The sequence below is a fragment of the Protopterus annectens genome, chromosome 6.part0 (genome assembly GCF_019279795.1).
Source record: "Protopterus annectens isolate FY-2018-M chromosome 6.part0, PAN1.0, whole genome shotgun sequence".
NCBI lineage: Eukaryota > Metazoa > Chordata > Ceratodontiformes > Protopteridae > Protopterus > Protopterus annectens.
Genome location: NC_056737.1, coordinates 615982772 through 615995679, shown reverse-complemented (window position 1 = coordinate 615995679; position 12908 = coordinate 615982772). Strand labels below are relative to the sequence as shown.

General features: G+C 39.9%; 1 protein-coding gene across 1 annotated transcript; it reads right to left on the bottom strand.

Annotated features, from left to right (window-relative positions):
• Positions 1 to 3436: 3436 nt before the first annotated feature.
• On the bottom strand, positions 3437 to 4866 carry ARF6 (ADP ribosylation factor 6). The gene has a single exon (XM_044074286.1). The coding sequence runs from the start codon at positions 4327 to 4329 to the stop codon at positions 3802 to 3804; it is 528 nt and encodes a 175-aa protein (XP_043930221.1). The 5' UTR covers positions 4330 to 4866; the 3' UTR covers positions 3437 to 3801.
• Positions 4867 to 12908: the final 8042 nt, after the last annotated feature.

Genomic DNA, 12908 nt, shown 5'->3' with positions numbered 1-12908 from the left:
AGATCATCACTGTTGAAAGTGACACCCCGATCTCATGAGTAAAAATGGGCTGTGGATGGAGGGGTTTATTTTTTGAAGCCATGTGGCTCACAATCATGGGTCCTGCATTTCTGGCATAAGTCTTGACACCTTCTGGACATTAAAACTTGACTACACACACACACACACACACACACACACACACACACACCTGAAAATTCTCTCTTTTTCACCCCATAACACCATGGGATAATCCAACACACACACACAGATCCTCAAACAAATTCTTAATCAGAACACTTAACAGTCAAGAGGTTCAGAGTTCTGTAACAGTCCTCAGTTATTGAAATACCTTCTCCCACTCTCAGAAGCAATATACAACTCAAATCACTCAACTGAATTCAGAATGAGCGCTCCCAATGGAAATTCAACTACCTGTACTACATACTTCCTTGTTCTTTTAGCACTTTTGCAACAATGGAGCCTTTTTACACATTGCCATTTTACCTTTGTGCTGCATTTTACTTTACTCAGACTGCCTCCCCTGAAATACTGAAACATGTCAGTTGTCTAACTCGTATATTAGTCTGTTAAAAATATATATACATATATAATTTCCATATTTTTGTATGGAGCATCTCCCTAGGCCTCTGTGGAAAATGCATGCAGCTCAAAGTATCCTAATAAACACACACACATTCCAAAAATAAATTGGCTTTTGAACAAAATATGCCCCAAGCATATCATGTCACAAGCCACGTAGGCAAATACAGAACCTTAGAAACCTATCCAGTTCCAAAACATGAAATTTGCTTCTTAAGATAACACTTCAAGTTTACAGTCTATAAGCCACAGCAACATTGTAGATCCCCACATGCTCGCACCGATACTGCAGGCAGGCATCACAAGACAGAAGCCCAAATGTATGCACCATGTGCTACATACATGGTGGAGGTGGTCCCAGAAGCAGGGGGGGGGGTGCTGGCTAAGGACCATGTCCAATAGTATTTTAAAAACAATGGAAGAGCACTAAACCTCACTTATTTTAAAGGCTTCAAGTAAGCTTGTGCAATATAGTAACCAGCATGCCAACCTTGCAGTCGGCCATGATGCAAAGGTGGAGCTAACAAGGCACCTGACCAGGTGCCAACTTTCACAGAACACAAAATAAAGTCCAATGGATTGCCAAGACAGCTTTGTAAACCACCTGTCAAGCTACCTTAAAAACATTTAAAACTATTGTTTATGGGATGTTGTAATGACAGCTTATAAAATATCAAATTTTCTTGTCGGACAGTAGGCAGTTTTTTTAAGGGGGGGGTCATCTAACTGGTTGTACTGCCAAGAGCACCAAATTCCTTTGCTACAGCTTTGCATGTAGTACAAATGAACATATTTATAAGCAGTATTACAGCCAACATACAGGTGGTGCAAAGTGCATCCAATCACCCATAAGAAAGGGCATTATTTTAAATAAAATGCTGCAAAATCTCATTACCATTATTGCATTAACATGAACTACATACACGTGCACCTATGGAGCACACCATTCCCATCATACCTGGGGGATCAGCAGTGAGTTCTACATATTGAGGACCACTCACAGATAGCAAAACCCTCCACAATACTACTCATACCTTCTGGAATCCAGCCATTAAATTCTGCAACATTTGTCAACATGTAACCTGCCCTGAAATAACAGCTGCAGCAAATTCTAAAGGAGTCTGCCTGCATGCATGACTGTTCATCAGGATGGGGAAGATATCATAGATTTACAATGCCATGTCATTCATTTTGGTCTCAAAACTCCTGTACTACTGAAAGAGGTTTTCCATTTACCAAATTATTCAACACCTGATGGTGTGCACTACTGTCTCCAGACCTTCCTTACTACCTTCAGAACAATTTTCCTAGTCACTTACACTAGCCTTCTAACACATCTTGCAACCCAGCTTCTACTTCAGTCGCATACCAAGATAAATGTCAAACCTCTGCAAGGTGTACATGAAGCCTTAAAGAGCACATACTCTCAGAATTTTTCACTTTAAACAAACTGAGTCAAGCCCAACACTTAATTGTAACATGCAACCTTTCAAACCATTTCAGGGAGCCAAATCCAGAAGGAATAATAAGAGTTTCAGTCTAAAGTATATCTTCACTTTACCTTTTCTTCTGCAACCACGTTTGACAAAGTATCAAGGTACTTTTTGACAGTAAGTGTGGGAGGGGAAAAAAAACACACCATCAGACACTTTCTAACGCCTATTTTTTCCACTACAAAATGCTTCTGTCTTTTGACAGTTCAACAAATGAGATTTTTTAACTTTCTTGGAACCATTGTTTTGCAGTTCATGTGGCATCTACCTCACCCAATCATTCCAAAGTAATTTTAAAAACATTATTTTGAACTTTATATATTACGTGATCTGTAATGAGCATTACTCGGAGGCCTATACGCCATTATAACTATATTTTATGTAGCATGTGACCTGGACCAAGCATTAAGAGAGAGACTCCAAACAGAACTTGCAAGCAGGTAACCGATGCAAACTTATAACTACAACTTTTTATCTACTGCAAGTGCTACCAAGAAATTACATGGCACATCCCAACAAAACCAGAAACCTAACACCCATACCTCTCAATTACTTACTGCAAAAAAACCTGGACAAAGCTTGACAGAATTGGGAGAGAAAGAACCAAAAACAGGGACAAATTTTAAATATTGTTCTTATAAAATTAGAACGCTGACAGAATAACATGATTTTTCTTCAGATACATTTTCTAAAGGATAAAAAGTCAAACACAAATGTAGATAATTATTTAGTGACTTCAATCCTCATATTATCCCAGTGATTTGCCAGAAAAATCACAAATTTTATGAACAGACTAAACATATGAGGCAACAATCTGGACATGTGAGAGGTAAGCTAACACAACAACATTTCCATTTCATAGAGGATGCTACATCTCAAATTGTAGAAAACAAATGACTACTAAATTTAAACATTTCTAAGGTGGCGCTAACCAACACTTCCAAAAAGCCAACTGTTGGTAACTTTTTCAGTCGACTGCGTGACAAAATGGAAACTTCATAAAAAGTACTGTTACTCACACGGGTGACTTTTGCCAGCCACACCTACATTCAGTTAATGACTCATTCACTGCACATTGACACAGCTGCAAACTGTATGAACAGTTACAGGAAGCAAGTGCATAGTTCTGTCATACCAATACACATGCTTCTATAAAACTTGTAGTTCTGTAACGGTTATGCAAATGAAACATAAGGAATCTAGTAAAATACCAACTTTTTTTTCTGTTTACTGACGAGAAAGACAGTGTAAATTTAAAAACACGTGAGCAAATGAACTGGTGAATGGTAGATCATCATACAAAATGTTCTGGCACAAATAAAAGCATCTACAAACTACTAAAAAGAAAAATTACACTCCGATGTGGAACCATCATTTGAAATTTTACTAGATGAAATTAAGCTGGGACAACATACTTTGAATGGAAGGTGGGTAACTACAACAAGCAATAAGAAGAAACAAATCGCTGACATGGTAACAGAAAGCATAAAATGTGAATTTTCCAATTAAAATAATAATGCAGCTAAGAAAAAAAAACGCGTTTTAAAGTTAACAAAATATTAGAAGATATGTTAATCCAGAGCATTCTAAAGCAAACCAAACTAGGCAGCCAATTATCCAAATTAAAAATAAGTTTGGCTCATTCTAATCCAATATAAATCCTTACTTCCTTTAATATATTCCAGGAGACAAAATTATTTTAAATTTGTTGTGCTAAAAGTCTTTATTAAGATTTATAATTGGATGTTAGCCACGTAAGTCCTTCATATAGTCCGTCCCCTGATGTCGCACAGGAAGGCTGCACATACCAGTTTCTATCCCTGATTCTGGTAAGGCCTAATTTCTCTTGAATCTCATGGGGCTTCATGGCATCCGGGAGGTCTTGTTTGTTGGCAAAAATCAAAATGATGGCGTCCCTCATCTCTCTGTCGTTAATGATGCGATGTAGCTCCTGCCTTGCTTCATCGATTCGGTCCCTGTCAGCACAGTCCACGACAAAGATAAGCCCCTGTGTGCCAGTGTAATAGTGCCGCCAAAGGGGCCGGATTTTGTCTTGTCCCCCAACATCCCAAACGTTAAACTTGACATTCTTGTAAGTGACGGTCTCCACGTTGAAGCCTACAGTGGGAATTGTAGTGACAGACTGGCCCAGTTTTAATTTATATAGAATTGTAGTCTTACCAGCGGCATCAAGTCCCAACATTAATATCCGCATTTCCTTGTTACCAAATATTTTGGACAAAACCTTTCCCATTTTGGAAGACAGTGCATAAATCACTCAACACGATACACTGACCCTGAATCCAAAGTTGGTGTCCAAAGTTTGATTTATAAAAAAATTCCCTGTACTGGGTTCTGATCATTCATCTCTCTTAAGAAAGATCCGAAAGTATGGAAATAAATCAAACACCACATGCATCCTTCAATAAGATTATCCAGACTCTTCCCAAAAACAAAATTTCAAACAGACACAATTCTGCCAGTGTTCCTTCACTAGAAAGTTATCCGAACAGTTCGTACCCAGATGCCGATTAGAATGAATTAACCAAGTGTTAAACCCAAATCAGGAGGGCAACCAGAAAACAGAAACTTGTGTTGAGGTTATCTATTTACTTGCAAAGGTAAACGTCCTCGTAGATAAAACTAACTGCTTAGTCTGCCAAAGTCCACCGGGCAACGCCCCCGGCTCCGGTATGAATACTGTGTTCAGGCCCGCCCGCGGGTCACACAATCTTCCCTATTTTCATCCGGTCGTGGCTAGCTTCCCGTGGTTGAAAGGACCCCACTGGCGTCAGAAGGTACGTCACAGGGCGGAGAAAGAGAGTGGGTTGTGCTTGTCTGTTTGTTTTTCGGTTGTAATGCCTGTTCTTTTGATTTTATTTTTGCAGTTCAAGAACAAAAAGTGTAATTTTATTTATTAATAATTGAGTTCTCTTTTGTATAAGTTAGAAGAATAGCAATGTTTAGCAGGTTACGAAAAGAGGATATTTATTTGTTATCTGTTACATTTGCGTAGAAGATATTGTGTGTCTTCTAGGTGATGTTGGAAAACGTACTTTTTAACAAATCTTGTCTAGTAAGATGTTTTTAATTACCTAGATTTATCTGTCTCCCTTTTTTGTTTTTATATGTTGGTCTGCAATGTAGTAAGGGTAACTTTTTTGTCATTAATAATTCGTTTCTAGTTATGTATACAGGCAAAACTATTACAATTTATTTCGGGTAGGCCAGTACAGTGTGTGGTTATATTGTAGAAACCGTTTAGAATGTACGTAGTGGAAATTATGAAAAATCCGTGTTATGTTTAATTTGTGGGATTGTGTGATGAAGAATAATTTCTGCGTGATTGTGATCATCCATAAATTAGAATTGAATTTTAATGAGGAGCGGATGTTGGCCATTAAAGATATAAATCATTAGGAAATACCAGAAGTATATTTTTCTCTGGTGTGGGCATTTTTTTCAGGGAAAATCAGAGCTAGTATTCATTTGGGATAGGGGAAATTTGGTCAGGTCATCAGGGAAATTTCCCCTGTTGTCATTAAGTGATATGGGATTTTTTATATCCAAATAAGCTACCACCAACTCTGGAAGATGGGATTTTTTTTTCAGGTACTGATGCTGATGATTTTGAGTCCTGTATTGTCAGTGACTTCACAGCTTGCCATCATCTGTAGTTTCTTTGGTTTGTTTATTTAATTTTCATTTTGGTAAATGGGATGGTCAGCAATCCTCTTTCAGGCACAACCCGGACTTTACAATGAGTTTTAACAAATTATGTGATCCTCCCTAAATTAACCTGCACCTGAAAGGGAAACGTGTAGGTTAAACACTGGTACAAAGCTGTCATGCGCCTTCAAAGAGCGACACAGGGACAGTTCATCATAGTGTGTTACTGTTTTGTGGCGCTTTCTTGCTTTAACCAACTTCATTCAGTGTGCTGAGAGGTATAATTAGTTACTGTATGTAGTGGACATTGTGAGGAGGCTTGCCCATCTTCAAAATGACACACCTTTTCGTTTCTTTTATCTCACCACCCGTTTTTATGATTGTTATTGCCTTAATCAGATCAATACAGTCTCTACCAGAAATCCTGACAGGGCACACCCTAGCATGGTCAGCACCACCCCCAAGAGAGGTTTAGCACCCCCCCCCCCAAGAGAGATGAGCAGACACATTCCTCATCATTGCACTTTCACCCATCATCAGCTTCTCTTTTGTTTAGGTCACTAGTTTAAGTTAAGTTATATGGGTCACAGCCAGGGCTTCATCCGTGCATGTCCTATAGTTGGCACCCTTTTATTAAGTGATTGTGCAGGTTGTGGACTCTGTGGCATTGAAGGGCCTAATCAGAAATATTCATAGGGTGTGATAACAAAAAATATACAATGGCATTCTTGCTAGAATTTTATTTCTTGGATATTTGGAGGTTTATTTTCATAATGATTGTGTTATCCTGGAACTGATTATATTATTAAAGGTGTGCAGAGGGCTCAGCTTTCCACATAAAAGCCAAAAAAGTACAGTGCTGCTTTTCAGACTAGTTTCCTTTTGCATTTTGTCTGAATTACTTTCCATTTTTCCAATTTATTTCCAGTGGCAAACTTATGATTACAAGTAACTGTCAGCAAATCTTTTTTTTTTTTGGGGGGGGGTAATAATAATTTCTGAGTTACTAAATCAGTCATGGTTTATTAAAATTGTATGCTTTTTGCTGAGGTCCTCTTGTTTCCTTCCAGATCCAGAAGGATGCCATACGATAGATTTCCAAGAATGGTTCTCTGCTTTACATCCTTTGAATGCCAGTAGAAGTTCTGGCTCCCCTTTGACCCTTCTTTTTTCATTTATTCGGTAACCATGTAAACTCACTGGGCACAAGTCCCCCTTTTTAGGGGCAACATGGGATCACTGTCTAAGTGATTTATTCAGAGTCACATAGTAGTTGAATGTACACAGTCTCAGCCAGTGCTTGGTGCCATCTTTCTTTCCCTTTTAACTACTATACTGTCTCCTGCAAGCCTTAGTGGTGTGTATGAGCTGTTATTTCAGTGGTTTTACTGTAAGTTTTTCGATACTTTAGTAGATTAAGGTAATTTTTTTATCTTTATTTAATGTAAAAAAATACAATATTTTAATTTGCTTTACTAGCAATACTCTATTGCAGGTATTTGTATTTGTACTGTAGTGATTTCTAGCTCTGCATTTAATGTTTATTTTGATTGCATCTGTCTAGGATTATTTCTGGGATATTTGTGAGTTTGCTAACTGTTTCTGGTGTATGTACAGTAACTTGCCTAGCAAATAAACTTCATACAGTATAAACTGTTTCATCAGTTTGCAGGTTTGGCTTATTAAATGTTTAATAGTCTAGATTTAGTTTCATGAATCACTACAGTATGATGAAATTAATGGTCTACTTGTCTCTTGATTGTAAAGACATTGTAAACTTACCTGGCTAATGGTTTAAATGTTGCTGCATTTCTCTGCCTATAGATTGTGTCTAGTCACAAGTTGTTAGCTTATACAGTATTAGCACGGCTGCTTGGTTGAATTCTGCTGTATTTCTCTGCCTATAGATAGAGCTATGTTATACCCCTGTTAACTGACACAGTATCTGATTAATCCTGCTATAATATTATCTGCACTACTTAAGTGAAGGTCATATTGTCTGATATCTCTTAATAGTAATACTAAAATTGTTTCTATAATTGTACTCTTTCTAATGTATACCAACTATGTGTTTTAAATGTAGGCTGCTGTGTATGTATATACTGTTAATCTAGCCGCACGAGTAATATAAAGTCTCTCTATTCATCCACATTTCTAACTATACTGTCTGCCTCTGAACTACCCTTAACCAACAGCCACATCTGGTTTACTACGAATCTATATTAACAGTAAGCATTCTCCCCTACTGTGAATGCTCCAGCTTGTCTCCCTTTCTGTCTTTCCCCCCTAATTTATGTTGTTTAGTTGGTTGCTTATCTCATTCACCATTTCACTTCTTCTTTCTTCCCCTCTTCTCCTAGGGTGTAAAAGTCTACAAATCACCCAGCATGAATTTCAGATAACACCTATACCAAGCTCAGTGCTTTAAATCTCCGATCTGCAGCACACTGAAATAAAGTAAATGTTTGGAATTAATTTTATCATTTTCCTGTAACCTATATGTTCTTTGTAAGGCTCTCTGCACACCAGTGGGCACCACCTTTACTATCACCTTTCTTGTTCATCTCTTTCTCTGCAAATACTTGTCCCCCCTTTACATTTCCTTTTTTTATCCCCTGTTACTGCTTTGTGTTAACTTTGTGATATCTAGTAAACTCTACCTTGTACTCCAGTTCAATACTTTGCCTTGCTGTTCCTTTTACCCTTTGTATTACTATCATTAAATATTCTGTAATAGTCTAAATAATGATTTATTGTACTCTGCTTACATTTCAAGTGATAGGATTCTGTTGATAGATGCAGTCTGGTTCTTCCTGCTCCATTCGCTCCTCTCCGTGCCTCCATATCCCACCCGCCCCCAAGGCCTCCACTTATATCACTGGCAAACCACTCCCTCTAATTTCTTTATCCAGTTTTATACACCATTACCCTCGCATCACATTCATAGCTTGCATACTTAAATCTGCTTTCTCCTTTCTCCGTCACTTTGAATCGCATTTCCCCCTACTACTCTCCTTTGCAGCTTAGTATACTTCAGTTCTCCTATATAAACACAACCTCCAACTGTTTTAGATTAGCTCCAGGCTTACCACATTCTATCCTACTACTCCTGTGTTTTTCACTCCACCTATTAATACACACATCAGAGTAACATAGCACCATAAATTTACTATTGACCAATCACGTCTTCTCTCCAAGTATCATACATTTTAAAACAAAACACCTAACCAAACTGTGAAAGCCCACCCTGAAGACAACATATTTCCAACCTTACCTTAAGCTGCTCACATATCACTAGATAACATACATCTCTAATTACACCTGATATTTCATTCTAACATATAAATATCACTTCTACTATTTGTAAACCCACCCTCACACTAGACATGCTTCTCTTAACCTCCCTAGTATCCTTTACTCTTAATTCTCAACCTCGCTACAGTTATATTATCACATAACCCCATTCACTAGTACACATCAGTAACTAACCACCTCTAACCATGTCCCCAATAAATAACACAGCTTCTCACATAAATCTCCCCAGCTTTTCCCCCATACCCTCCATGTTATTCAGTCCACAAATTGGGCTCCTCACCTCGTATGAAACCACATTTGACACCAGAACCATCACTTATGTATAAAAAACAAATCCCATGGTACTCATTCCTCATCACCTATCTACTCAAAAGTGGAGACATGCATCCTAACCCAAGCTCACCCTTTAATCCAAACCCCAAAAGTAACCCTAAATATTTAAACATACTAACAATGAACCTTAGAAGTATATGTAATAAGATAGCCCCACTGCATGCGTGGATTGATCAAAATAAACCTGATGTAGTAGCAATTACCAAAACATCTCTACACCCAAATGTAAAAGACTCAGGAATAATACCTCTAGACTTTGCAATAACCAGACAAGATAGATCTAAAAAGAAAGGGGAAGGGATATGATGTCCCACTCACCAGGCTGAATAAGGAGAAAATTACAGTCAGCTGCCTGTCTGGTGCCAGGATCCGCCACATAACGCATGCACTCATGTCACTCCACAACAAGTACAAATATGACTCTGTCATTGTCCATGTTGGAATGAGTGACTTGAGACGTACCTCCTTGAACTACACGAAAAGAGACATGGAAGATCTCTCTGATCATGTGGCCCAGGCAGGTATAACCCTATCCCTGAGTAGCATCCTAACTTCGCCCAGAATGATACCACAGTATAAGGACAAAATGATTGACTTCAACAATTGGCTAAGCTTCTGGTGTCATTCAAAGGGGATCCAGCATCTATCTGCCTGAGACGATATGATCGACAGACCACAATGCTTTGCCAGAGATGGTCTGCACCTGTCGCCCCTGGGATTCAAGTTACTGGCTAATGCTCTTGCCACCCCTATAGTGCCTTTTTTAGGCAAAGTTCAAAGAGCAAAACCACCACCGTAACAGGTACAAGAATGCAAAATCTGAAGGTCATGCTACTCAATGCTAGAAGTCTAAACCTCAAAATGCACTCTCTCAACGCACTCCTAAAAATGGAGAACATCAATATCTGTGCAGTGACTGAGACCTAGTGCAAGGCTCCAGAGAGCACCCCTGCAATACCAGGCTACAACTCTTACCACACTTTTCAGCCACCAAACCAGGACCAAATCACTAAAGGTGGAGGAGTGCCCATATTCATCAAGGATATTCACACCACCAGGCTAGTTGCCCAACACAATGTGTTTGAAATTCTCCAGGTACAACTAACACTAGGTAAGACTGCAATCCAAATTGTAGCTTGCTAGAGATCCCCCATCATGCCCCAAGAGTCTCACTACACCTTTTTAAACATACTGGAAAATATTAAGATACAACCAAATACCCTAATACTGGGTGATTTCAACTACCCTGCCATTAACTGGGAAAAATACTAGTGTACCAACACCTTTACCCAATGGTTCTTGGAATTCATAACTTCCAATGCCCTGGATCAGCTAATCCATAGTCCCATCAGAGGCTCCAATATCCTAGGCCTGGTCATTACCAATGTGGGAAATGGATGCTCCACACCTATGACCACCCCCTCGTTGGTCAGGTCTGACCATAAGCAAATCACCTTTGACATCCACATCCCTCTCCAACCCCCAATAAGGAAACCTCCGAAAAACTTCTCCAAAGCCAACTTCATGCTACTCAAGTCAGAAGGGACAAACTTCATGACACCCATGCAGACGGGAACTGAAAGTTCGACTGCTGAATCCTACACTAAGGCACTGTACGAGCATATTCATTCGTACATGAATCGTGCCATCCCAGATAGAACCAAGATGCTCTCCTCCAAAAAAGGAAGCCAATCTGGTGGTCCCCTGCCATAAACTTTACAACAAAAGGAAGAAACTGTTGCAGAAAAGAGGAAAATCCCAGGATGCAAAAAAACTCCCTTATCAGCCTCTGTAAGAAGCTGAGATCCCTCATAAAATCCTCCAAAGCTAGTTACGAAAATAAAATTGCCAAAGATTCCAAAGACAACCACAAGGCATTCTATAGCTATGTCAAGAATCTAAATGGTAATGCTCAGATCTGCTCTGAGCTACAACAGAATGGAATTAAATATACTGATCCCAAGGATATTGCCACTATCCTGGCAGATTGATTCAGTGCCAACTTCACCCCCCCCTCACCCTAAAGGGCCCATCTCGATACCAAAAGATTGCCAAATTCTGGTAATAACGGACGCACAGGTAAAAGCCTCACTCTCCAAAGCTAAGAATACAGTATCCATGGGATCAGACGACCTCCCAGGTTGTGTACTACATGAACTACAGAATACACTGGCACCTCACCTAAGTGTCATGTTTAATCATAGCATCACCTCAGGCTTCTTGCCCACTGAGTGGTGCACAGCTACAGTTATCCCACTCCACAAGGGGGGATCCACCTTGGATCCTGGGAACTACCGCCCCCATCAGTCTGATGAGCCTGATCTGCAAGGCTATGGAACGTATTATCATGGAAATTATAAACAGACATTGGCAACCTTCAGACACTGGACCCCATCCAGTTTGGGCCCGTGAAAAGCCGATCTTGTTTCCTGAACCTGATTGACGTCTTCGAATCAGTCTCCAGAGCTGTGGGTGAGGGTAAGGTGCTCCACACAGCCTATCTGGACCTCGCCAAGGCCTTCAATACCATCCCCCACTCTGGAATCCTAGATAAACTTACTAAGCTGGGCATTAATCCCTACGTCACTCGATGGGTTGCCAACTGGCTTACTGACAGAATCCACACTGTAAAAGTAGCCAACTCCAAATCCAGCTCCAGACAAGTGGAGTACCTCCGGGTTCAGTCCTGGGACTGCTCTTGTTTGGCATCTACTTCTCTGAAATACAGGCCAACACTAAGGGACTCTGGCTAGCAAAGTTCGCAGAGGACTGCAAACTGGGAGCCATTATTGAATGCCCAAATGCTGTGGATATTCTACAAAAGGGCGTTACAGAAACAGATGCTTGGTGCCAGAGCAATGGGCTCAAGCTCAATGCCAAGAAATATATAGTTATTCCCTTTGGGAAAAAAACATGTACCCATGAATTACCACATAGGTGGCAGTACACTAAACACCGAAAATGTGATAAGAGACTTGGGGGCACAGATGAACAGTGGTCTCACCTTGGATAACCACATCACCACAACAGTCAGGAAATCCTATGTGGCACACCTCATCACTAAGGGCTTTTCATCCAGAAAAAAGGAGGTCATTGTCCCACTGTACTCAATCCTCATTAGACCCATTATAGAATACAACTCCCCGTTTGGTATGTACCTCTCAAGACATCTGCAACAACTGGAAAGGCCGCAGAAATACCTCACTGAAAGAATCACAGGCCTAAAGCAGATGCCCTATGCTGACCACCTAAAAAACTCCAGCTATACTCTGTCGCATATCATCTACTCAGAGGCGATCTTTGCTTAACGTACAAGGCCATGTCAAACCCAGAGCTATTGGACATGCTACACTTAAAGAAATCCCAATCTCTCAGAGCTACACACTGCAGGGATCTAAACCTTGTCATCACAATGAACAAAACTTGCTGGAGGGATAGATTCCTGACCCATAGACTCCCCAGACTCTGGAATAGACTGCCCATATATGTCAAGCAGGGCACCTCTTTGGCCCTTTT

Excerpts from the sequence above, each read along its gene's own strand:
- ARF6 (XM_044074286.1), bottom strand. The coding sequence starts at position 4,329 with ATGGGAAAGGTTTTGTCCAAAATATTTGGTAACAAGGAAATGCGGATA.